General features: G+C 32.4%; 4 protein-coding genes across 6 annotated transcripts; 2 read left to right on the forward strand and 2 right to left on the reverse strand.

Moving 5' to 3' along the window:
* LOC107610332 lies at nt 3,978–6,462 on the forward strand. The gene is made up of 3 exons (XM_016312393.2): nt 3,978–5,117; nt 5,402–5,947; nt 6,024–6,462. Exons 1-3 carry the CDS (start codon nt 4,095–4,097, stop codon nt 6,126–6,128), a joined length of 1,674 nt encoding a protein of 557 aa, XP_016167879.1. The 5' UTR covers nt 3,978–4,094; the 3' UTR covers nt 6,129–6,462.
* Nucleotides 7,232–10,749, reverse strand: LOC107613889 (probable serine/threonine-protein kinase PBL7). Of its 2 annotated transcripts, none has more exons than XM_016316078.2 (5): nt 10,484–10,749; nt 9,749–10,014; nt 9,441–9,630; nt 8,959–9,350; nt 7,232–8,027 (listed from the first exon to the last, which is right to left on the reverse strand). In XM_016316078.2, exons 1-5 carry the CDS (start codon nt 10,590–10,592, stop codon nt 7,695–7,697), a joined length of 1,290 nt encoding a protein of 429 aa, XP_016171564.1. In that variant the 5' UTR covers nt 10,593–10,749; the 3' UTR covers nt 7,232–7,694. The 2 variants fall into 2 exon arrangements, with proteins under 2 accessions (XP_016171564.1, XP_016171566.1); XM_016316080.2 differs by lacking the exon at nt 10,484–10,749 and adding an exon at nt 10,278–10,440.
* LOC107614128 (enoyl-[acyl-carrier-protein] reductase, mitochondrial) lies at nt 19,054–21,707 on the forward strand. The gene is made up of 8 exons (XM_016316353.2): nt 19,054–19,568; nt 19,922–20,065; nt 20,175–20,277; nt 20,457–20,556; nt 20,745–20,821; nt 20,926–21,004; nt 21,200–21,318; nt 21,414–21,707. Exons 1-8 carry the CDS (start codon nt 19,142–19,144, stop codon nt 21,505–21,507), a joined length of 1,143 nt encoding a protein of 380 aa, XP_016171839.1. The 5' UTR covers nt 19,054–19,141; the 3' UTR covers nt 21,508–21,707.
* LOC107614402 (uncharacterized protein YKR070W) lies at nt 21,932–25,409 on the reverse strand. Of its 2 annotated transcripts, XM_016316612.2 has the most exons (12): nt 25,168–25,409; nt 24,967–25,070; nt 24,813–24,848; nt 24,593–24,666; nt 24,340–24,380; nt 24,133–24,204; nt 23,825–24,011; nt 23,131–23,226; nt 22,953–23,020; nt 22,619–22,820; nt 22,447–22,530; nt 21,932–22,187 (listed from the first exon to the last, which is right to left on the reverse strand). In XM_016316612.2, exons 1-12 carry the CDS (start codon nt 25,284–25,286, stop codon nt 22,125–22,127), a joined length of 1,146 nt encoding a protein of 381 aa, XP_016172098.1. In that variant the 5' UTR covers nt 25,287–25,409; the 3' UTR covers nt 21,932–22,124. The 2 variants fall into 2 exon arrangements, with proteins under 2 accessions (XP_016172098.1, XP_020964256.1); XM_021108597.1 differs by lacking the exon at nt 25,168–25,409 and having other exon boundaries at nt 24,593–24,683; nt 24,967–25,068.

Raw genomic sequence — 26,983 nt, forward strand, 5'->3', positions numbered from 1 at the left:
TCTACCAAAGAATTGAACTAGGAAAATTAACCAAATTAACCCCCACTACTATTGCATCCACACCTAAAAGCAAATGGAGATTGGAGATAGATAACAGAAAGAGAAAAATAAAGCATGGCCACAAAGACAAGCACGGAAAGTGTGCACGTGACAACCATGTTTATGAATAATGTTCTACTTATCTACCAAAGAATTGAACTATTTGAGGTTGGAAAATTAACCCCCACTACTATTGCATCCACACCTAAAAGCAAATGGAGATTGGAGATAGATAACAGAAAGAGAAAAATAAAGCATGGCCACAAAGACAAGCACGGAAAGTGTGCACGTGACAACCATGTTTGATTGATGCATGAATAATGACCACAGCCACATATTGTCGTCAATGTTGTAGGGATTAGGCCTACAATTTAATTTTAATTTTATTTTCATTAAGAGATATGCAATTCTTGAGTTTGACGTTCCCCTAATTGCATCTTTAATTTCTTGTTTCAGATTATTATTTGCAAATGGGGCCGAATAATTCTACATTCTCAATGCTGTGTCTTCTTTTATTTTATTTATATATTGTGCTGTCTTTTTTTATATTGGCTTAAAACAATAAATTTTACGGTATATTTATTTTTTATATTAAAATAATAAATTTTATAATGCTTTTTACTTTAGAGTTTAAATTGTCTAAATCATTTTTTAAATAAAAAATCAAATATTTAAAATTTATTAAATATTAACTAGTTACCTATTTTTTAAAAATTAGACACCATTTATAAGACATTATAGCAATCACTACTAGAAATAGGCAAAAGCTATAACAATGAAAATATCTGAAGGCCATATATATAGGGAATACTAAGGTATATTGTGAATGAAGATGAAACTAAACCTCATCATAGAGAGATCAAAATAGATCATAGAAGCATTATGATGAGAAGCATATTGGAAAGAAATTCAAAGAGATGGCGATGTATTGTGAGAGGATGACCATAGATGGAAGCCAAGCCATAAGGGCCCATAACCATGTGAAGTGCTTTTTGGACAAAAATCATGGGTGTGTTTGGATTTGCATGGGAGAAGAGATGAGCTCGTTTGATTTCCTTGAACGTTTTATCTTATGTTTGGCAATATTTTTATGCTGTAAACAAGTGATTTTTGTCTTCAACCCACGTTTATCAAAAGCTAAAAATTCTAGCTTTTCCGTTCACATTTTCACGTTGTATTGAACTTTATGTTCTATGTACCAATTATGTCCTTCATTTTTCATATGTTTATTGTTTTTTTTATAATACTTTTTTTCTAATACTCTCTTAGTATAGGGTACCAATACACTATCTGCCAACTTATTACCAACAATAATGAATTATTATATTTTAAACATATGTATAAAGAGACACATCTAAAAAATACATCTATAAACACACTTCCATTAGAAACCAGCATAAAAAAAATATTTTTAGTAGACACATCCACAAAAATACTTCCATTAAATAATATTATAAATCAGATTTGACAGAAGTTGGCAGAAATGCTGTTGGTAACGTAACGAGATTGTATTTTTTTTACTTTGTATTATGATTCTATTAATCCTATTAGAGTATTAAAGAATATTGAGAGTACTAAAAAATATTAAAATTTATTTAAATATTTAAAATAAAATTATAAGATAACATAAAATAATTATTTAAATTCATATCTTTTTCTGTAATTTTTCATCTAAAAGTGATTTTGAAATATCTTTTTTGTAATTTTTTAATCTAAAAGTGATTTTGAATAATGTAATCCAAACAATATTTAGTTTACTATAATTCATTTTGAATAAGAATTACCAAATATAAACCACATTAATATTAACTCACTTTTAATCAAAATCAATTCTTCAAAATAATTTTACACAAACTTCCGTTTGCAAACCGTAATCCAAACACACCACATCATAGATCATATATCATGTTAATCACTTTCATTTGCACCAAGAATTCAACTCAGCTAATGTGCTGCTACTTATTGCTATTCCTAATGCTACCTAGAGTCGTAGACAAAGACTATACCTAGATACAAAGATAACTCCGAAACCTTTTACCAGCTTCTTCTCTCAATTTTGCATGGGAATCATGGGTTCTCATGGGTTAATTGTGTATGTTGCTATGTTACATCCTTATCATTCACTACATATATCATCTCATCCTCTATGTACTCTTGCAAATTATCGATCTTCAGGGAACAATATAGATATTCACGTTATTATTAATATATTATTGTTATTCTTATCCATATTTAGGTAGTGGTCCATCACCCATGATCAATTACATCCATAATGTGACCAACCATAAAAAACAAAAATACAAGAGACCATCCATGTTGGGCAAATGCTAGTGGGATATCTACAACACTGATTACATTTTGTTTCTTATATGATGGGAAATCAACCACTAATCCGTAATTATCATTTAAATTTTGGAGTCTACTAGGATTTGAAGGAGACTGGGTGTAGGAATGTAGGGCTCGTGGATTATGATATGATCTAACAAGTACTCTGATGGTCGTTCTTCTATAGGCCTCTATATTTTTGGGCCACGGCTGTGCTATAAAATGGCCCAATTATAAAAAGGTATAAGTTAAAAAAAAGGCTATTTTGTTAACCAAAAACAAAAATAACTCCCTTTTCAAAAACCCAATGTAGGCACGACAAAAAAAAAAAGAAGAAAATAATACTCTATTTGATTCTCGCAAATTAATTAATTTTATTATGGAGGCATCGTTAGTGTAGGACGCAGATATGAAGAGGAGGAGAGCTTTACCGGGCTGTGGTGTCAGGAACACAGTAATCGGACCCTCCGATTTCCTGTAAATTAAAAAAAAAATTCCTCTCAAGTAGAAATCGGACCCAGCGACTAGTATAACGAAATAAAAATAAAAAAAACCAACAAAGAAAACGGACCTTCCGTTTTGATGAAGACATATCGCACCGTCCGATTTCTCCCATGTGAATTTTGTATACAAGCAAAATGGACCCTCCGATTTGCTTAAAAATTTTTCAAAACAAAGAACTCGAAGGGTCCGATTTCTTCATTCCCACAATTCGGTGTAGCACCCCCACATTCCATAACCCGGCACAACACCTGCCCCTCTTCCATAACCAAAAAAATTAGGCTTTGATTCTTGCATGTAAACTTTAATTTATTTTTTGAAATTTTAATTATCTCTATTTAGTCTCCAAAATTTATAGAATTTTCATGTTAATCTTTGAAATAATTTTTTATGTACAGATATTAACGGAATGTTGACGTGAACAATTGGATGTAACATTAGATTTTATAAAACGACGACATTTGTTGTTTTAACACTCAAATAACTTAAAAACAACATCATAGTATTTATTAATTTTTTTCCTTTTAAAACAAGTGATCCAATATTATTTTTAGACTATTTGAGTGTTAAAACTAAAACTATATTATTTTATAGATTTCAGCATAAAATTTGACTATCTATATTTGCATTCTATTAATATTTGGGTGCCCAATATTGTCTTGAAAACTCATGCGAGTTAAGTTTACAAAATTAAAAAACTAAATTAAAGTTAACCTATAAATTTAGGACCTGACTAAAAAAAACGTAATGTAGGAAAAAACCATATATTTTGGTAGTAATTCTTTTGACGAAACGTGGAGACAAATATTATGAAATGAATTCTAATTAAGATCGAAACCTTAAAGTTTGAAATTAGTCTTCCAAACAATTAAACGAATAAGGTCAAAATAATCCAAATAAAGAAAATTGGAGTATGGTTACTCATCACTATGGTGCAAAATTTCAACCTAGCTTCCCATTATAACCGCATTCAACTTCGCCTTCTAGCCATAACAAACTTCACTCATCATAATCACAAACAACAAAACACAAAAAGAAAGAAGAAGACAAATTAAAGAAAAATAAAAATATTAAAACAATTTCCTAATTTTCATTTTTGTGTGATCCGAACTATCCTGAGCTTCCAAGTTTCTTCTCACACATACATCATCTTTGTAAATAAGAAACAACCTCAAAGAAAAGAAAATCGAACCTTGAAAATAAAGTAATAATTAATAAAAACAAATCAAATGCACCCTTATTCTAATCAACGCAATAATGGATCAAAAAGCAGCATCACCCCTTGGTTGATCCTAACCACCATCTTACTCTACATTCTATATTCTTCCAACCTTCTCCTATTCAACAACAATGACCAACAGGATTGCCCTCCCATCACCACCACCAGACTCGACGACACTGCAGAACAACAAATCCTCCAAATTAGTACCGACAACAACACATCCATGACCACATCAACCGAAGAAGAAGCAGCAGCAAGCAATGACAATGAGAATAAAGAAACAACAACACAACAAAAAGCTTCGAATGACGATAAAACAGAAGATGAAGAAGACGAAGAAGAAGCGATTACATCGTCCGAAGAAGAAGAAGAAGTGGAAAATAACTACCCCGTGGTGGTTCGGTTAACCCCAGAACAAACGGCACAAACAACCGAAACAGAATTAAAACACATTGTTTTCGGGATCGCCGCATCATCAAACTTGTGGGAACAAAGAAAAGAATACATCAAGGTATGGTGGAGACCAAAAGAAACCAGAGGCGTTGTTTGGTTGGATCAGAAAGTAACAACAACAAAAGACGAAGGGTTACCAGAGATTAGAATATCGTCGGACACGTCGAATTTCAAGTACACGAACAACCAGGGACAGAGATCTGCGTTGAGGATATCGAGGGTGGTTACGGAGACACTGAAGCTTGGGATGAAGGACGTGAGGTGGTTCGTGATGGGTGACGATGACACGGTTTTCATAGTTGACAACGTTGTTAGGATGCTTCAGAAGTATGATCATCGACACTTCTATTACGTTGGCAGCACTTCCGAGAGCCATATTCAGAACATGCATTTCTCATATGCCATGGCTTACGGCGGTGGTGGCTTTGCTATAAGCTACCCTTTGGCGGTGGAGCTCGCTAAGATTCAAGATCGTTGCATTCAACGCTACCCTGCTTTGTATGGAAGCGATGATAGGATTCATGCTTGCATGGCTGAGCTTGGTGTCCCTCTCACTAAGGAATTTGGCTTCCACCAGGTTTGTAAAAGTTTGATTATCTAATAACTAATTGATTATATTTAATCATTGTTAGAATATAATTATGATTATTTAGCATATCTGAATATTTATTATAGGAGATTACGTCTTTATTATTACGACTCTCTTAGTACTTATAAATATCCTTTTATATTGTATCATTTCAGACAACTTAAATAGACAACTAAAATACACTCAATAATACACTCAATAATACACAAATTCTTTCTCCGGTCTAATCTCTTGTTTCTAACAGTCATGATTATGATGTGTTGGTTGTGCAGTATGATGTGTATGGAAACCTATTAGGTCTATTAGGGGCTCACCCAGTGGCGCCACTAATTTCAATTCACCACCTTGATGTGGTGGAACCAATATTCCCAAGGATGAGCAGAGCAGAAGCAATGAGACACCTAATGGAATCTGTGCGTGAGGATTCAGCCAGCATAATGCAACAATCAATCTGCTATGACAAGACCAGATATTGGTCAATCTCAGTTTCTTGGGGCTATGTGGTTCAGATAATAAGGGGAATGTTGCCACCTAGAGAGCTTGAAATGCCTTCAAGAACCTTTCTAAATTGGTATAAGAGAGCTGACTACACTGCATATGCATTCAACACAAGGCCTGTTTTCAAACATCCATGTCAAAAGCCATTTGTTTACTATATGTCTAGAACTTACTTTGATTCATCAAGGAAACGAGTTATTGGTGTTTATAATCTTGATACCGCTGCTAAACCTCCTTACTGCCGATGGAGAATGCCTTCCCCAGAAATAATCACTTCCATTGTAGTTACAAAATCTCCTGATCCTCTAAGATGGAAAAAGGTATTCACATCTTTGAAATGGATTTTATTTTTATTATTTTTGTTGATAAACCACACATACTTGTTATGATTTGCAGTCACCAAGGAAAGATTGTTGTAAAGTTCTACCATCGCGTAATCCCTCAACTCTGTACATATGGGTGGCAAATTGCCGGGAAGGTGAAGTTATTGAGATGCAGTAGAATGTGACAGGGTACATATATTGTTCCAATCATATGTTTTTACCATTTTTGATCCTAAATATGTTTCAAGATACACAAGGAATGATGAATAAATTAAACGAGTCCTCCTAAAGGTGGAAATTGAGCTTCCAATGATATTACCAATTTGAGATGCTTCTTTTTTGTTCTTTTCATCTTTTTGGTCTATGTAAACTATCCAAGGATACATCAGTTGTGTAGTTTGTCTTGAAATGTATTGTAGTTTGTCTTCAAGTGAATATTAGAGTTTTCTTCCTCAAAGTGATCAAGGACACTGAATATTACAGTTTTCACTTGCCATCAATCCATAGTTCATTTTTTTTATATACATATAAAGGTAGTTATTTTTTGTTGCCACCAAATTGTATCAAATCTTGAGCAATTTTAGATATTATTCGTCTTTAAGGACGAAAGTGAGTTAAGTCAACTCATAAATCAGCTAATTTGACTTGTTAATTGTTCGATAATCAAAGCTCATGAGTTTGTAAGCTACGCTTGAGCATAAATTTGAACTCATATCTTGTATTTTATACACATATACAACAACAACAACAAAGCATTATCCCACTAAGTAGAGTCGGCTACATGAATCAAACGATATAAATATACATATATATAATTATGACAAAGGATATAAATTATAATTGATAAGGTTTTTATTTATATAGAATTATAAATTATGTTCATGATATTTGAGTTCGTGAGTTTTTGGTGAGACGAACTTGAACTTTATAAATATACTCAATTATTAATAAGTCGAGTAATGAACTAAGCTCAATTTTCGTGAGCTGAATTTAAACTTAAATTAAACTCAGCTCGACTCACTTCCAACTACCATACTCTTCGTATTTTGAATTTTATTGACGACTTTTCATGCTCCTAAAATAAACGTTATTTTGTCAAATTATTTATGGTAAAATCACGTTGTACAGACAGAGTCATAAATTCAAGGATTATTATTTTTCTAACAAAAGAAACCGACTCATACGCAATAACTGAAATAAACTTTCCTTTGTTTTGGTGATCATATTATATACATTGATCTTTAACATAATATATTACTTTATAGATTTGGAAAATAAATATGCACTATAAAAAGATGGGAACTCATTATTCATATAACATATTCAATTATTCATATTCAGTTTTCCACTTGAATAGTGAATTTAATTTCCATCTTGGCACTCTGTGGAGCAGAACATCGGCATGGAAATTTGAGTTTGGAAGAACACAGAAAACATTCTGTTCAAACTGCAAACACATGCACTGGAGTCTGAAGGTGGTAGCAGATGTTTAACAAAGATGAAGATCATAAGGTCATTTACTGTTGCAAAGGATAAAGCAACCATTTGCATTAAGAGAAACAGAGCTCACATTTACACCGAGATGGTGAAGGAGGAGGGACTAAAAGGATAGAAACAAAGGCTTAAGAGTTTTGAAGATGCACCACCCGTTATCTTTCCTATAAAACAAAATTGATAACCAGGCACGTCACAGCATGGTTTTGTGTTCAGAAAAATGAGCTCCATTTTGCTAACCTCCAGAACTTCATATCTCAGAACCATTTCTAACAGAACATTCGGGGTCATCACTCCTTTCTGTCTCAGAACCGGTGCTTGGGACAGACCATTGGTCATCCATTTTTCGATTTGGAGATGGACTTTTTGAGACTGGATGAGTGTAAGGATCGTATTTCTGCGAAGCAAGGAAGTCTAGAGCTGTAACCACATCGGCCGTGTTAGGCCGCATATTAGGCTGCTCTTGTAGACACATCGCGGCAATGGCAAGAGCTTGGTACAGGCCTCTCACTGGATATTTACCTTCAAGCAATGGATCAACCATCTCTGAGAATCTTTTCCGGTCTTTGAATAAAGGCCTTGCCTGCAGAACAAATATATGGCTTGTAAGGTAATGTTTTAGGATGGAAAAAAAAAATGTTTTTGGGTAAAGTATATTTTTTGTCCCTGAAGTTTAGCAAAAATTTTAAAAATACCCTTAAGTTTTATTTTGTTTTAATTTTGTCCTAGAAGTTTTCGATTTGCATCAAATATACCCTTAACGGCTAAATTTTCAAAAAAATTAAGACCAATCTAACAATAATGCATGAAAACTATGCTTGATTTGCTTGTGTTGAGAGTTGTTCTTATGAAATTGTTGTTGAATTGGTCTTAAATTTTTTGAAAAATTAGCCGTTCGGGGTATATTTGATGCAAATCGAAAACTTTTAGGACAAAATTGAAACAAAATAAAACTTAGGGGTATTTTTGAAACTTTTGTCAAACTTCAGGGACAAAAAATATACTTTACCCAATGTTTTTTGACAGCTTAGTTAGCTCATTTATTTGCCAATAAACCAGCAACTTTTCAAAGTTGAATTTTTTCTCTTCATTATCATCAATTCACTGATTGAAACAACACATAAAGATCAATGCTGACAAAGGAGCTCAAAAGAAAATGTTGGGGATTATATCAAGTGCTATTTAGTCCTTGCAGGATTCTGTACCAGAACACTTACCACTCAATATTAAACAGGCATAATGAGACTGAAAGCTTGAGTTAATCAAGACTATGAGCATAACATCTGAACCAACTTTGTGAAACAACATTACAATTTTGAGCATTAGTGAGATATAAGATTTTTCATTAGTTTCTAATTGGAGTTTCCTTTGTGTTTGTTGAAGGGAATTTTGGCATGAAACTCAGCTAGACAAATTTTTAACAAGGACAATCACTATAAAAGATGGGATATAAAATCAACAAACAGATGCAGCTTAAAATAGTAAGGTTAATAGGTAAAAGAGCATTGACATACCCATGCAACTAGATTTTCTTCCTTTTCAGGTCTTCTATGGTCAATGACTTTCCTTCCTGTGATGAGCTCCAAAAGAACAACACCAAAGCTGTAAATATCAGACTTGAATGTCAACTGACCCGTCATTGCATAATCTGGAGCACAATAACCATATGTGCCCATAACCCTCGTCGAAACATGAGACTTATCACCACTCGGGCCTACTTTCGCTAAGCCGAAATCAGACAATTTGGCATGATATTTCTCATCTAGCAAAATGTTAGAGCATTTCAGATCACGGTAAATGACAGGAGGCTTCATTTTATCATGCAAATACTCCAACCCCTTCGCTGCACCGGCCGCGATTTTCATCCTTGTATTCCAACTTATCGGTCTTTTTCCCGGTGGAAGATCTAAGGGAGCAAGCAACACAAAAAAATTAAGACAAGCATCACATTATTCTACTCCAAATGAATCAAAGTTATTAGGATGTGAGTATGTACCATGTAAATGGTGCTCCAAAGATCCCAATGGCATGTACTCATAAACCAATAGCCTCTGATCTCCCTCGGCGCAAAACCCAATCGACTTGACAAGATTAGGATGATCTACCAAACTCAAAGTCAAAACTTCTATAACAAATTCCCTAATTCCTTGAAGGCCATGAGGGTCAAGTTGCTTTATAGCTACAACCTACATCAATAACAAACAAACCTCAACCTCAACACATGACAATAGCTGAACTAGAATGATGCATCAACATTAATTTCTTTTTAATTTATTTGAGGTACTTTTTTGTTTCTTGACAAACCTGGTTTATGCTCTCCAAGTGGCCCTTGTAAACCTTGCCAAACCCTCCTTCACCAAGAAAACAATCAGGCCTGAAATTCCCTGTTGCAGCTGCAAGCTCATCAAAAGTAAAGGTCATCGCTTTGTTGACGTTGCTGGGGTTTCCATTGTTATCTCTCAAATTCAACTTCTTCACGTCCAAAGAAAGTTGATTTTCATCATCATTGGAATTGCCTTCTCTTTTAACATTCGCTTTCACATTCAAACCAACTCTGCCCTTATTCCTCTCTGCACAACAATCAAACCAAAGCAAACATAATAAGAGAGAAGAAAACGATTGTTATCAACACAAAAGGACAAAGCCCCTATTCGGATTATGGATTGGACCATTCCATTTCATCCATGCAAACAAAAGAAGAAACAGACAAAAAGAAAAGGAATATGAAAAAGTTTAAGCCTTTAGAAATATCTAACGCATCCATGTTCAAAATTCACCATCCTACACAATTTCCAGACACAAACAAACACAACACAATCAAATTGACAAGTACCATCGTCTTCGCATATGCCACTGCCACAAAATTGGAAAAATTTTCCTGGAAACATGTCTGAGAGAGGAACAAAAACATGACTTTATGAATTAGGACACAAATGGGAGGTGAGATTGAACAGGATCATATGAAACCTGAAAGTATATTTTATTTTAGCAAAATGCATGTGATTTGATTAGAAACAATGAAATAGTAAAAATATTTACCCTCAAAGGCATTATTTTTATTATTGTTGCTGTGTTTGGGGCTATTATTGCTATATACATTGCTGACTAATCTTTTTCGTGGTTTTCCTATGCAACGCAAGCAACCCATTCTTCTTTTTTTTTTTTTTTTTTGGTTCCCTTTTTCGCAAGAGACCCCAAACACAAGCACAAACACAAACAGAATCGAGAGTTTAGATGACTCCGGAAAAAGTGTCACAGGCTGTGTGTGTAAGAGAGAGAGAGAGAGAGAGAGAGAGAGAGAGATGTGGTGTTTTTTTTTAGCTGGGGTTTAATTTCAATATATATTTCTGGGTTTATACGCGGTGTACGTGAATTGCAAAAGATATATTGTGTGTAGCCAATTAGAGGAAGCCACGTGGAAGGAGAGAGGTCCTTTTCATCATGGGATTTTATATCTTTTGCACCTCAATGTGAATGAAACTAATTTTTTACTATGAGTCTTGTATGTCGTTATTTTTATATAAAATTAATAATTAAATTTTATAAAATTATTATTTAATAATTTTTATAATTTAAAAATGAAAAAATCTTGAGACAAGTAATTTTTGTGTTTTGTGGCTAGTACTTAATCATTAAAAGAAAAGTGAATAATCTCTCACTATTAGATGTAATCTCACACCATTAAAAATATTATTAATGGCCAATTAATGGTTACAAAATATAAAAGTTATTGGCCAATTAATGATTTCATATCTTTTACACCTCAATATGAATGAATTAAACTAATTTTTTACTATGAGTCTTGTATGTCGTTATTTTTATATAAAATTAATAATTAATTTTTATAAAATTATTATTTAATAACTTTTATAATTTAGAAATATGCAAAAGAACTGTAATTTGCTTTTATTTAAAAGCCATTATATGATATATTATGTACGAAATAAAATTGGCAACAATGAATGTGAATGGTGATAGTCAAACATTTTTTTTGTTTCTTTTTAGGTGCTGGAAAGCAAAGCTTCCTTTAACAGTATATTGTATATAATATAGTGAACAATTATATATTTGTATAAAAAATAAAAATATTATGTATATCCCAGAATTCAGTCAGTATGTATTGTTCTATTTATTTCGATGTGTATTTTATATAAAAATATTATTATAACATATTGAAATTTGTTAGACAAAGAATAATCTGGTCAACTTGTGAAAGGAAAAATAATCCACCTGAGTTATGAGGTATGAACTATGAAGTATGAAGTGTGAAGAGCAAGCCTACGCGTATTGCACTTATGGTTTTGTTCTTTTATCACTACTGTGCATTCCAACTAACGGTTATCTACACGTTACGGCTAATAATTTCATTTTCAAGATAGCTTTAATTTGATCCCAGCTAGGGTTACTACTATGCTGGATATATATATTACTGCTCCTGTTTAAAATTTGAAACAAAATTTTTATTATAAATGCTCTATTTTGTTGTAGTGTTACTATTCAAAGGTTATTATATACAGGTTCTTTTTCTAAATTTTTTTTTTTTTGCAGATAATTATTCAGATAGTAATACCCATAATTGTATATTAGCAGAAACCTACAATAATATAATATCATATTATTTTTGTTCTATTATATATAATGGCTTGAAATGAAAAGAGATCTGGTTCATAAAAAAAAAAGTAAGGTGTCTATCATTTAGAGACCAATCTTATATTCATTAATATACAAATTTAATCATTAAAATGATATATTATTAATATATATGTTAGTATCTATTTATTACAATACACTAATATAAGGTAAAGAATTTAATAATATAATGTAGTGGTGTTTCTTTTTTTTTCTACAGAAAAAAGACATATTATTAGGAATATATGTTGGTGGTTGGATGAATAATAATGTGGCGACTATCTTGTTTGATATCAGAATATGATTTAATGATAGAAGGCATTTAAGGTGATAATTACAACCATACTCATACATATACGTGCATGTCACTAAACTAAAACTTAAAGTATATGTCTTAATAAGATTAGATTGATTGATATTACATGTTAAGTTTAGCAAACAAATTAAATCCAAAGGGAAAAGAAAAAGGTAAATGATGTCATCGCTTTGAAGAGAGCATAAAAGTTTTCTTTTCGAAAAAGACACATCAATTGAATATTTGGATCTTAATGTAAAGATTATAAACACGTCATTGACATGGCACATGCCTATCCACTATATATATATAAGAAGAAATATTCCTGAGTAATGAGTATGGATAGTTTTATCTGCACCTACTCTTCAACCTAGTTGGTTTATTTATTCATTATTACTTTAAGAAAATAATATTGTTTTAATTTTAAGTTAAATGATATATATACTGACACTAGTGCTTGCTGCTTACTTTTTTTTTTCTTTTTTTTTTAATTTTTATTGCTTACTAGTTAATTTGTTGGGTGGGAGCAACATTGCTCATTTTCTTGTTCAATGAGAAGATTCTCCACTATCATTTGAAAGGTAGAGCCATACAATATTGAGAAGGAATTTTGAGAAGGAGGGTTAGTAGGTAAAAAGAATAATAATATGCATGTGCACCACCATGAACGGTGTGGAGTATTTGATGACCTAATTCAATAGGGTCCCAAAGTGGAACTATTATGTCATATTGGATACGACCCATATACTATTCAACTTTACACTAAATTATATTTATGTTCATGTTGGAGCTCCTATCCTCCTACTCGCATTATTCATAGATTCCAATAATTCACGCTCTTCATTTTTTTTCTCTTTCTGTTTCCTAATATATTTACCTTAAGAAAAGTTCTTAGAACATAGAGAAAGTATATCTTCCTTCTCATCACCAATTGGTCACTACAAAAATACTTAAAAAAAGTGAAAAGACAAAAAAGATAAATAAGTAATTATAATTAAATATGAAATAAGAAGTTTGTATTCTATAAAAAACGATAAAATGTTTATAGTAATACTAAAAGGACAAAAAAATATCAGAATTTATTTTATTTAGTATTTATTAATTATTGTTAAAATTATTTTATTAGTTAATTTTTTTTACTAAACCTTCACGAAATCTTTATTACATCAATCGGAGTTCTGAGAGAGCTTCTTTTGCAAAAAAGAAAAACAAAATAAATAACTTTTAACTTTTTCTTCATCTAATAAATAATAAGTCCTTTGATTAGTTCAAATTAAAAATATTTTGACAGTTTTATTCCACTTATACATTTATCATACATCTAATATATGCATCAAATATTTAATTTAAGACAAGAAAATATAAGATAAATCTATTATCCAAACAGTACACTTAAAATATTTTTGAAGTTTTTAATGATTTTTTAATATATGTGAATTTTGCCTCCAAAAGTGACATGCATGTATCTTTGGAAGGAGAAAGTAGAACAATTACGCGGAGACAAGCATACAGATGGTGGCAGGTAGGAGAATGTATTATTAATTAATTAATTAATTAATTAATGTATGACATCTGCCACTAAGCTGTAAGGAACTAAAATTAGGATGATGAGTAGCGAGGTAGGTTGGTACATGAAATCAAGTAATATGGATGCGCTCGCCGCTCTGTCTTTAAAGTAGGTCCCCCACCATGCAAGCTTAGCTTCTTGCTTGCTTTCAACCAAGCTAGCTAGCTAATTGGTTCCCATACAACAACTACAAGTAGCTCTATTAAGTAGTCAGTTTGGGTTAGTCGAGTGGTCATTTCACTCGTCTGATTAAATAAGTGTCGAGAATTTTAATTTTATTTTGTGTATACGTAACAATTTATTAGTTAATGATAAATCTTTAAATAAAATTAAAATCTGTCATAAATTAATTTTTGACTACCAATTAAATTTGGAGATATCGTAAGTAACCAAAAATTAATTCTCTTGTGTTATTTCATTTCTTGAGATAGATCTAACTAAAGAAAATGTATAAATACAATAATATTGAGAAGATAAAAAAAAGTCATAATTTATTTTATTTAATATTTATTAATTATTATAATAATTAATAAATATTTTATTTTATTTTAATTATTTTTTATTATCAAATATTTTTGGTGTTGATGGATGTTGCTTACTTGCTTCCAACCAGCAGCGCCAATAATTAGTTTCAATTGCGGTGTCTAGATCATTAATTATTATTTATTATTATTGTTGCAACCAGGAGTTCGCAGCATGTTCATTCACGGCCGAAACACAATCCCAGCTAATAATTAATCTGTAGGAGAACAATATTCAACAACCAATTAAAAATAATTATAGTGTTCCGATTGATGTTTCCTACGTTGTTCCATCGCAATTTGTTGGCATGCAACCATTTATATTAGTGGATACGACATGGCTTTTTGTTAGTGTGTTAGGAACTTAGGATTGTGTATATATCAAAGCATAAAAAATACTAACTGTTATGGTTGTTGTCATTATTATTAGTAGCACAAATTCCTAATTAAGTATGGAAACATAGAGCATAAAAAAATATAAGTAAATAAAAAACATCTTTTTTTTAAGAAAAAAATATCTTCTAAAAAAAATATAAATTATATCTTTTTAAAAAAGATGTTTTTTAATTTTTCTAATACTTTTACTTTTACTATTAGAAATTTATCAAACACACTAAAAAATAAAAAAAAAAGATTTGTTTTCATTAAAAAATATTTTTTTTATCAATTTAATGACACTCAAACAAACACTAAAATAAAAATAAATAATTAATTTCTTGTTTCTTATAAGCAAATGAATTTCAACTTTGTTTCATAAACTAATTCATTTATAATTTTTTTTTCAATAAAGCTACATGCCTAAATAATTTTATTAACTAGGTTCTAACTAAATGAGATTCTTGCATTTCTTTTCTAAATGAAATATGGTTGGTGTTATCTTCTTAATTTTTTTCTTAACAATATTTTTGTCATCGTTATTCTTATAGTCTTCTTCTTTTTCATTGTTTTCTTCTCTTGTTTGATTTTTTCTTTTTTTTTCTCTTTATTTTTCTTCTCATCCTCCTTTATTATCATCATCGTCATTGACATCTTCGTGTTTTTTTCTTTTATAGAAGTTCAAAAAATTAGAACACTGAAATTTTGATGTAAACATACAAATTTTAGTATACAATACAAATTTTTAAAGGATCACATTTAAATTATTGGTACCCAACTAACAAAATATATACAACACAAAAATTTTGGTACATAGCATATAACAAAAAAAATTTTTATGCCAACATATAAATTTTTTAAAGATCACAATTGATTCACTCAACTAACAAAATATATTCGTAGTAAAAATTTTTGTACTATGTGTAAAAATTTCTATGCTATATCGATAAAATTTTACTATGTGCAAAAATTTATGTACTATATGTACATATTTATGTGCTATATTAATAAATTTTTATGCTATTCAACAAATATTTATATGCTAAAAAAAATATAAAAAAGAGACACATAATGACACGTGTTTTAGATTTGTGCCAACTTAGTTAGATTGAATTACAAAAACACTTGTATGTATAGTATTATTATTTTTTTATACATAAAAACAAACATTTTATTCATAAAATAATCATATAAATAAGTAAAAGACATTAAATTTAAGTCTAAAATAGACAATCATATATTTTCAAACATAAATTTTTTTAATTATTTGGTCAAATATAATATTTTACCAGTTAATATTTTGTCTCGTATATTTTTTTGTCCTACTTAAAAAAATAATAAAAAATTACACTTGACAATATAAATTGAAGAATAAGATCAATTCCATATATTCTCTATGGTCAGTATGGTGAACTAAATCCGGACATTCAATTTATAGAATATTAACATATAAAAATGGAGATAAATTCTTGTTTGTTTCTAAAATTACATAAAAAAATATTGCAATATTTTGAGATTTTTTTTTCTTTTTTAAATAATCTGAATCCTTCTCTAATTTAAAAATATTTAATGAATAAAATATTATTCTCGATATATCTGTTCATAAATAAATTATAACTACACCACCTATAAAATTGGACGAGGGAACAAAACACTAAAAAAAATACACTACAAGGAATTATAAAATTAATCAAACAACTTCTAATTATAGACATTATATCATAAACTTACTCATATTACACACTCCCACACCCAACACTTAAGAGTTTTTATCCATTATTTGATTTTCATCAAATATATATATATATTGTACACCGGAGGAAAGCGTATTTATTAAAAGGCTAATTTTTTTTATATTAATTAAATATATGTGTAATACATTGTTATTGAAAAATTAGGTATTTTTTGTTTTATTTATTTTATTTAAATCGGATGGTCCGATTTGTTTGATGAAAAAAATAAATTACGAATCGGAGGGTCCGATTTGCTTGAAGAAATCCAAATCGACTTTGAGGCTAATTTTTTTTATATTAATTAAATATATGTGTAATACATTGTTATTGAAAAATTAGGTATTTTTTTTATATGGTGTTTTATTTAAATCGGATGGTCCGATTTGTTTGATGAAAAAAATAAATTACGAATCGGAGGGTCCGATTTGCTTGAAGAAAAAATTAAACTCCAAATCGAAAAGTCCGATTTTAACATTAATTTTTTTTTTATTTTTGAAATCACAAATCGGATCATCTGATTTGTGATTGTTTGTATAAAAAACAAAACAATGCAAATAAATCAGTGCCTCTTATGTGTATCATCTTATAGCCAAATAAAATACCTCTCTCCTCACATCATATTATCACACACGTTTTTTTCTTCCGCACGAAAAATCAAAAGCGACGGTTTGAAAGCATAATCATGGACAAAAATATTCCATAGTATCTGATATGCACTACTTTTATGTAGAAATAAATAATTTTTTGAGGCATAAACACAAAATAGTAAAGTACATAATATAAGGGAGGTTTGAACTTTGAACAAGTGATTCCACATGTACAGTAGTAGGTGACCACGTCATAAAGAGGGACAACAACATGACGGTAATAACTCTACTCTATCTACTGCTAGGCATGCACGCATGCAATGAAGGAGACGTGAAAGAGTAACACCTTCACGGATCCATTTAAGTTCACACTTTAATAATTCACAACCATAGCTGCCTACCATTTATCTAGATCCCTTTATCGCCTTAAAGTTTCAATAACATTTTTAATTCCACGAAGTAAAAAGCCTCGTATGTCTAGCATAATTAAGACACCTGGGAGCTTCTTCTAGAAGGCACGTTTACGTTACGTGGTTTAATTGTCCGATAATACAAAACACAAGCAGCCAGAGGCACTGGTATACTGCTAATACTAGTCTAATGAACCCACTCAAATAATAACCATAACCTCATTGAACTCCCATATCATCATAGGCCTAGCATTTTTGTATACTCGTACAAAGTTCACATACATATTAATAATTAATTTATTATGAACCAAAACATGCTATACATATACAAGTTAGTGAAGTTACTCAATTTTATATTCAAATTCATCCCATTCATTTAGTTTATGCTGCAAAATTTATTATCTTATTCTTCTTTCTCGTCTTCCTCTTATTTTTTCTTCTTCTTCTTCTCCTTTTTTTTCATCTTTTTTATTATCATCATCGTCACTACCACCATACCACCATATCCATCTCCTCCTCCTCCTCCTGTTTTTTTTAGTTGAATTTCTTTGATTTCCTTCTTTCTTTTCTTCTTCCTCTTCTATTATCATTATCGTCCTCACCAACAATACTAATATTTTGCTAAATCTTTATTGATTTTGATCCTCTATGGTGATCGAATGAACCGAAAATATTATCAAAACAAAACTATTGTAAATACCAAATAAACCGAAAATAGTCTATTATATAAATTCAAATTCAAAAACATCTGCGTTTCGAATGAATCAAAAATATTATCAAAACAAAATTATTGTATAATATCAAATGAACTGAAAATTGTCCATTATATAAATTCGAATTCATAAACACTTGCATCTCGAATGAATAAAAAATTAGCTCAAAACAAAACTATTGTATAATATTAAATGAACTGAAAATTGTTCATTATATAAATTCGAATTTGATGATAACGATAACGATGATACGTATTAAAAGAAGACAATAATGATAAAGATGACGACGATGATAAAGGAGAAGGATGAAAAAGAAGAAAGATACAAAATTTCAATAACAAGAGAAAGAAAAAAAAGAAAAAGAAAATAGAAAAAAAAAAAACGTAACCGGATGAATTTGGATGCAAAATTGATTGGACATGGAGAATTACTCTATTTTGTGCCACCAATGCGTCAATATGAAGATATGTATAACCAATTATTTATCTTTTCTCTCTTTTTGGGTAAGCCATTGGATTTTTTTTTTTTTCAAGTCCAATGAAATAGACCATACTTGTTTTCTTCGTTCTTTTTGGTCATCAAATTAATTTCTTCTTCAGTGCCACAATCGATATTTCTCGAAATAACTAGTGGGCTTATGGCTTGTGAATGGATTCAGGCCCAAATACAGGTCCAGCCCAACATTACCGAAAGCAACACAACATCCAAGCAACGACGTCGTTTCGAACAAGTTGTTACGACTGTGGTGTTAGTTATTTTTTAACTCAGCTGGAACGTGGAAGGCTGGAAGCTACAAGCAGAATCGCCAAGAGCTACCATAACCCAAAAAAAAAGAAGGTTCGAGAACAAATAAAACGAATACAAGAAATGTTGCGATCGTTGGTTGCAAAACCTCACAGTTCCCAATGCTTTATCTTCAACCTCTCGCAGAAGTTACTTCACGGAAACGGCGCAGCTCAATTCCGAGCAACGCGCGCATTCACGCCGCGTTCAGTTGCCGGGGTGTCGCCGCCGTCGAAGGCGATCGTGTACGAGGAGCACGGGCAACCCGACGCGGTGACGAAGCTGGTGGAGTTTCCAGGTGTGGAAGTGAAGGAGAATGATGTGTGCGTGAAGATGCTGTGTGCTCCCATAAACCCTTCCGACATTAACAGAATACAAGGCGTGTATCCCGTCAGGCCAGAGCTACCCGCAGTTGGTGGCTACGAAGGCGTCGGAGAGGTTTACTCCGTCGGCTCTGCCGTCACTTCTCTCTCTCCTGGTGACTGGGTCATTCCTTCTCCACCGTCCTTCGGTGCGGTCTTTTCTTTCTCCTTTCCTCAATTTTAATTCACTTGCATTTTTTCTGTTTTGGAAATTTATGAGTTTTTAGTTTTGGTTCATTTTCAATTTTATGCTGTCTTGCGTATTTTGGTTCAAGTGACTTGACACTGGTTATTCTTATGTAACCTCTTGAATTTGAGTACCTAATTTATTTATCTGAATATTTTTACTGGAACGTTTAATTTTTATGAAGAAAGTTTTTGTGGTATTTCAATGGGAATGGAGTAATTGGTGAAATTCGCTTTTATGCTTCCTTCATTACTTATCAGTTATCATATTGTTTCTAAGAAAACTTTTGATTGTATGTTATTTTGGGTTTGACAGGGACATGGCAGACATACATTGTGAAAGATCAGAGTGTATGGCACAAGATAGACAAGGGCGTGCCTATGGAATATTCTGCTACCATCACTGTTAATCCCTTGACTGCTTTTCTCATGCTTGAAGACGGTGTTACTTTGAGCTCAGGCACTGCTCTTTCTGCAATTCCTATATTATATATAATTTTATTCTGTGTGTTTCATTAATTGATATTTATTTGTGCCTGTTTAAACTTTGTGATTCTGGATATGAACAGGGGATGCAATTGTGCAAAATGGGGCTACCAGCATGGTTGGGCAGTGCGTCATTCAGCTTGCAAAATCACGCGGTATTCGCAGCATAAATATTATAAGGGACAGGTGCTCATTTGAAGGTTCATTGCAACTTTCTGAGCTTCTGAATTGTTATTATAGATGACACTTTGCTTTTATAGTGAAAGCTTGTCCCTCTTTTTATCCATAATAAATAGTAGATAACACTGAACACTTTCTTGCTCCCTTGTGAAGATATTCTTACATTTCAAATCTTTCTACTACAGGGCTGGGGTTGATGAAGTGAAAGAAACTCTTAAGAATTTGGGTGCTGATCACGTTTTCACTGAGAATGAATTGGAAGTGAAGAATGTAAAGAGTTTCTTGGTATATATCATTACTCCTGATGGATTTGATCTTTATCTTTATTTTTGATGATTAGCCTTCACGGGGATGCTAAGGAAGCTGACAAAACTTATTTTTCTTTACTGTTGCAAGAAAAAAAAAATGATTTTTGAAGAATTGTTATCTGTATTGATTTCAAATCAACTTATTGTGTCAAATTGACATGCTAGAATGATATACCTGAACCTGCACTAGGATTCAACTGTGTTGGTGGCAATGCTGCTTCTCTGGTTCTCAAATTTTTGAGGTATGACGTGTCAGACTTGAGATGTTGGATAAAGACTGGGTTGGCCTAGAAACTCTGTTTTGACTGTACATCATTTTTCATTTTATTCCAATAATTTTATGCAGACAAGGAGGAACTATGGTGACTTATGGTGGAATGTCTAAAAGGCCTGTTACTGTCCCCACCTCAGCCTTCATATTTAAGGTATGGCAGGAACTTTTGATCATTGCCTGCGTGCCCTAAATAATGACCATGAGCCAAGGAATCCCATGTATCATGACTTATTTGTGGCGAATTTCTTTCAAATGCCATGTGCCTATCTACTTACTAGCATAGCACACTGCTCGTTTATTAACTTTAACAATGATCTGGAATCTGAAAAACAAATCATATTTGCAGGAACTTTCCTTGAGGGGGTTCTGGCTGCAGAAATGGTTGAGCACAGAGAAAGCTGTAGAGAGCAGAAGAATGATAGACAAGCTTTTGGGTCTTGTACATGAGGGCAAGTTAAAATACAAGTAAGCCTTCTATCTTTAATGGGGAAAACACATTTATACTTCTCACTCAGTTGATTGACCAATTTCATTCGCTGGTCACCTTGTTTACTTTGCAGCATGGAGCTGGCTCCTTTTAGTGATTTTAATACATCATTGGATAAGGCTCTTGGAAAACTTGGGAGCCAACCTAAACAAGTGATCAAATTCTAAACGTCGGATTTTTGGAGAGGGAGTTTGCATTTGTCTCTTATCTGTCAAGTATCAACCCAAATCTTTGTAGAACCTCATTTGTATACTACGTGGATATAGTTATCTAAATAATACGTTGTCTTTAGTCAGTGTATCGTGTCTGTTTTTCATGCTTGATGCAACCAATATAGAAATTCTAATTCAAGCCCGATTACGTAAAACTGATGTGTGCTATTTTTTTATTCGCGAACTACTGTTTGGCTCCTAAATGATTTTATTGTCGTATGTAACTTTTTCTATTGATGCACTAAACCAATGTCATTATGAAATTACGTATAAAACTGAAAAACCTAAAAGCAAATAAATTGAAAGGAAATGTTTTTTATCTCTCGCAGCATATGTGACCGTGTAAACAAATAATTCAAACACGGGGCAGGGCAGGTAAAAAATAAATAATTTTTTTCCAATGAAATATGAAGTAACTAATGCTTCAAATAAATGGCAGAGCAAGCCATACAAATTATTGTATTTTTTGGTGACAAATATTATTAAGCTATGATTGATCATAGAATCACCAATGAACTCTAAAATATTATCTTTGAGCTCGAAAAATTCAGGGACCTTAAAGTTGATGAAACCTACGAATCTTTGCATTCTTTGGTCAGAATGTAGTCCACTGCCTCTTCTACACTGTCAACAACCTGCAGAAGCGAAATTCTATTATAAATAATACTCACCCCAAAGTAGTGGCAGCCATGGCCATGAAATAAACTATTGTTTATCCTTTACAGTGCATCTAAATCAAATTGCTTATCCATTTAGTTTTAAGCAGGCTGCCTACTTCTTGTTACCATCTATGCATCTAGTGTAGAAGAGAAAACATGTGTTTCTCCAAAAAAAAATAAAAAAAGTAAAATACAAAACATAAGCCCGTATCTAAGAAGAGCATGAAGGAGTTACCAGATCCGCTGGGAATTTGTGATGATTTTCCTTCCCCTTGAATACTCCAGTTCTCGTGAGAATAGAAAACCAAGGATGGCCAGTCTGAAATGCATAGTTTCATTCATAGCATCATTTGTTTGCATATAGCTTTATGTATTATACTAGTGAAGTCTAACTTCGACAGACATACCTGTCGTGCACCCCTAATGTCAACTGCAGGATTATCTCCAATCATGTAAAGTGTTTTAAAATGTTGAGCATTGTTATGATTTTTAGCAGGGACATCATTGTAAAACAGCGGAACAAGTTGTCGTAACACAATCTCTGCATTCTGGAATACAGATGGATTAGGTTTGCCAAAACTTGTGTAATCCAGAGGTTGAGAGTGAATACTGCATACAAAGCTTTCCATGGTTAGAATTGGAGACATTATCATGGAACTAGATAAAATTGACCATAGTCTTGGTTGTCTGCTTAAAAGCTTCTTCATCAACATTCAACAGTAAGATAATTGGCAGTCTTACCTATTGAAGATGGATTCTAATGCAATCCTGAAAGCTCCCATTCCCAGACGTTCAGAAGGAAATGCAGTCTACCTTTTGTGGGACCTTGTCAGTGATCATAGTACTATATAATACTTCAACAGGATTCCACATAATCTCTATCTATCTGCAAAATTATCTGTAGCAAACATCAACCAACCTGGTATTCAAGGTCATCATTTGCAAAATATAGACTTGGTTGTGGTCCAGTATTTCTTCCGGGCAGGCCTCCTGTTTTTAATATGTCGCATAGAACCTAGATGAGAAGTCTTGGTTAGTAACCGTCTCACCGATCTACCAATTCCATTAAAATATCAAATCAAAGAACTTTAAAAATCCTAAAGTAGAGATTGTTTATTTGTTTTCATTTCGAGGAAAGACAAACTAAGCAATTATTCAAGTATATGATTTCTAAAACTATTAACGCTGACAACAGCTTAAGAGTATCAATGTTAAACCGAGTTGAATGTACTCATTTACGATCTTTAGCATTTCCTGTTTAGCTATGAAGTGCAAACAAAGTGATGGCCTATGGGTTGCCCAAACACAAATACCACCTTCATTTACTCACACATAATGGCCATGAGCCCAGAACCACCTAGTAGGTAACAACAAACCCCATAAGATACCAAAATCACTTTATATTTATAAACCAATTATGTTGTTTCATGTCATTTGCAAATCACACTGCTTTGTAAAAATGAAATGGTTGCACGATGGTTAAACTTTCCATTAACTTTTTATGTTTATAGACTTATAGTAAAAGCTATTTAATTAATTTATTATTCTTCATAAACTGTGATTCAAATTTTATACAAATAATTCACATGGATCAGACACAAAATCATTGTAACCTGTATGTCCCTGCTCCAATCAACAGGGTCACTAACTATGAATGCTGCTTGAACCCTTTCAGAGAAGACATCATTCCTTGGAGTGCTCTCATTAACCTTTATATTCTTGGTAGTCCATTTCTTGTATGGGGCCAATGGATCAATATGTTCAAAGCATGATGCATATTCATCAATTGTAAGAACATTTCTGAAGGAGAAAAAGTAAATTAGGAGAAAAAAAATAATCAGGCATTATAGATGCAAATTGCTTAACAGTTCCATGAAATATCAGACTGAGACAAAGCAAACCAATCATCTAAGAAACTTACTTAAAGCCATATTCAGACATCACTGCAGCAGGTTCCCCTTTTCCCGCAGCAACAACAAGCTCATTCTCAAATCTGTAAATTGAAATTTCTATGATGATAAATCTAACAATAAGAGTAGGACTGATGGCCCCAAACTGTATATTAACCACCTTACTGGTTCCACCGTAGTTTATTCATTTCTGCCAACAGATGATGTAATATACATACCTGCTAGCCAATTGCCTAAATGGTGAATGACCCTGTAAAACCTGCACATTGATCACATTTATATCTGTTCAGGCCACAAACCCTTCGCACATTCGAAAGAGAACTCAATGCTAAAGCACAAAAAGGCATTCGCTGGTATTTTCAGAGAGACATCTACATACAGAAAAAACAGACCAGAAAATAGCACAATACAAGGCATGAGGAAGAATGGTTGGTTATGGTTAATAAAAACACTGCAGATTTCCTAAAATACCTGTGCAGGTGAGATGTTTATACCCAATATTTGACTCAGCTCAGAGGCCCTTTTAGCTTCAGGAAAACCACCACCTGCATGAAACATAAAACTAATATCACAATAAAAGTGGCATATCAAAATTCCCACGTACCTGAAATTCAGAAACTAACAACACACAGCAAGAACGCACTATGACACAACTTCAAACATATGGCATAAAATCAGAAAGAGAACTCACCATTGGTAAGGAAGACATAAGGGACTCTGAGTCTACCTGAAAACAAAAATCAGATCAACAAAATTCATCACTCCTTAAAGGCTTAAATGCCGGATAAGAAATGAATACAGAAATTTAATTACTCTAATTATTAACTATTTGTTATTATAGTTACCAGTGGAATCGTATAATCTTCTTAGCGCTGCCGGAGAACCGCCGACCGGGGAGTTTCCGAGGAGAATGACTCCATCGATGTCGAACGCAATGCCAAAGGAAGGGCTAATACAGCAACAACATCGTTACCGAACTCAAATCCGAAAACTGAAGAATTCAAAAAGATATAAATGAGAAATAGAAGGTTTCAGTTTTGACGAACCGTTGTTGCGATGGCGAAGAGAGCTGAGAAAATGAGCGAGAAGGTGCTAGAGACGAGAACGTAGTTCGCTTCCTCACTTCGCTCTGCAATGCTTTCCTGAAGAGATGGAACCTCGCCATCGTTGATTCGTTTCTGTGTTTTCCGATCACCAGAGTGAACTACCCTGAGCTCAAGTTAGTTACCAGAAAACCACCGAATCATAACGGGTTCCCCAAGATTGGGCTTAGCCCATATAGGAGCCCAATATGAAAATCTCATATCTAGCCCACAACACCAATTCCTTCTTTGGGCTAAAAAGCTTACCAATTCATTTCACTGTTGTTCAAAAAATATTTAAGCGTGGGAATATACACGACCAAAAAAAAGCGTGGGAATATAGAATTCTATCTTCTAGATAGAGGCTTTTTTTAGTGTATATGAAGTATTTTTGTTAAATTAGTGTTTTAATTAGGGGAAATTGAAAAAATTATCATAATTTAGGGATTTTATTTGACCTGCATGTTCAAATTTTAAACGAAAATAAATATCTTATAACAATATTGAAGTTATTTTCTTCTATTATTTAAGATTGAGTATAACATAAAAATATTCGGAACCTCCAATTTATACATTTACTTAGCCTAATTACATCTGGGATAGCTATTACCTGATCACATCGATGTTACCAAACTTTTCAATTATTAATAGCACGGTTCCGAGTAGAACTAGTTTCTACTCATCGTGAAAGAGAAACAAGTAAGGAAGCAATATACAAAACAACAATGTTTTTTAAACCTCATTTTTTCCATCTTGCGGCTGCATTAGGTTTTTTCCTTGGTCCACGGCTAGATTCGGTGTATGTTTCAATTCAATTACTCCTCTTACTTTTTGGCTTAGCTTGGGCTTGAGCTTTTTATTATTTTATATTAATGTGAACATGCAAATTGAAATCGGGACAATAATTTCCTAAACCAAAAGGACATTCTTTCTTGCTAATAATGATCTCTGCTAAATCCAGAATCCATTTCTTTTTTCTTTTTACTGTTTCATGCAAATTTGTATTTTTCTATCTGACACGGATTTTTTTCTATCTGACACGGATTTTTTTTTTTGTTTTATTCTTCTTCATCGTTATTTCCAAATTACACAGCTTTCAGCTTTGTAAGTTATAACAATTGTTTTCTTAATTTCCTATACCCTAATAAAATACTAAACTATATGATTGATACGACGATCCAAACTTTTACTATAATAAATATCATATATGAAAGGGTATGGTCTAGCCGGCCGACCCTCCTCAATTAATACTAAATTATACTAGCCACCATACATCAGAACAAAAAGTTATTTCAATTATTGCAAAGTCAAGCTGATGAATTTGATATATAGAGCTTCTTACTTCACTGACTTCATCATTCGAGTGATGGCATCACTGACGTACAAAGCTGAAATGCTTCGGGAGGAAGGAACCATGAAATTGTTTGTTGAAAGCACTCTTAAAAAAATAATAATATATATTTATTATCTGTAATGAATGTAATCTAGATTCTAAAATATAGTCAACATACACTATATACATAATCTCTATTTCAAATTTTTTCACGTGAGACCAGTTAATACTCAAAATGACTCTTGAAATTTGATTTCTGACTTAATTTAGCCCTCGAATTATCAATTGATTCAATTTGTACTCTGAAATTTTGAGACGTGGCATAAGTTGGCCCTTTTGTCTATTTCCTGGCACATATAGTTGACACCTGGCAGCATCAACGGTTGTTTGACGTTGCCAGTAATTCCGTTGCCGGCGTCTCATCGTCGCTTTTGGCCCCTGTTTCCG

This window comes from Arachis ipaensis, chromosome B08 (assembly GCF_000816755.2).
Source record: "Arachis ipaensis cultivar K30076 chromosome B08, Araip1.1, whole genome shotgun sequence".
Taxonomy (NCBI): Eukaryota; Viridiplantae; Streptophyta; class Magnoliopsida; order Fabales; family Fabaceae; genus Arachis; species Arachis ipaensis.

Coding starts and splice junctions, on each gene's coding strand:
- LOC107610332 (XM_016312393.2), top strand. CDS start 4,095: ATGCACCCTTATTCTAATCAACGCAATAATGGATCAAAAAGCAGCATC. Junction 5,118..5,401: donor AGGAATTTGGCTTCCACCAG/GTTTGTAAAAGT, acceptor TTGGTTGTGCAG/TATGATGTGTATGGAAACCT. Junction 5,948..6,023: donor ATCCTCTAAGATGGAAAAAG/GTATTCACATCT, acceptor TATGATTTGCAG/TCACCAAGGAAAGATTGTTG.
- LOC107613889 (XM_016316078.2), bottom strand. CDS start 10,592: ATGGGTTGCTTGCGTTGCATAGGAAAACCACGAAAAAGATTAGTCAGC. Junction 10,015..10,483: donor TAAAAATAATGCCTTTGAGG/GTAAATATTTTT, acceptor ATTGTTGTGCAG/AGAGGAATAAGGGCAGAGTT. Junction 8,028..8,958: donor AAGAAAATCTAGTTGCATGG/GTATGTCAATGC, acceptor TTTGTTCTGCAG/GCAAGGCCTTTATTCAAAGA.
- LOC107614128 (XM_016316353.2), top strand. CDS start 19,142: ATGTTGCGATCGTTGGTTGCAAAACCTCACAGTTCCCAATGCTTTATC. Junction 19,569..19,921: donor TCCTTCTCCACCGTCCTTCG/GTGCGGTCTTTT, acceptor TGGGTTTGACAG/GGACATGGCAGACATACATT. Junction 21,005..21,199: donor CCTCAGCCTTCATATTTAAG/GTATGGCAGGAA, acceptor TCATATTTGCAG/GAACTTTCCTTGAGGGGGTT.
- LOC107614402 (XM_016316612.2), bottom strand. CDS start 25,286: ATGGCGAGGTTCCATCTCTTCAGGAAAGCATTGCAGAGCGAAGTGAGG. Junction 24,205..24,339: donor TTTAGGCAATTGGCTAGCAG/GTATGTATATTA, acceptor TTCAATTTACAG/ATTTGAGAATGAGCTTGTTG. Junction 22,821..22,952: donor TTAGAATCCATCTTCAATAG/GTAAGACTGCCA, acceptor CTTTGTATGCAG/TATTCACTCTCAACCTCTGG.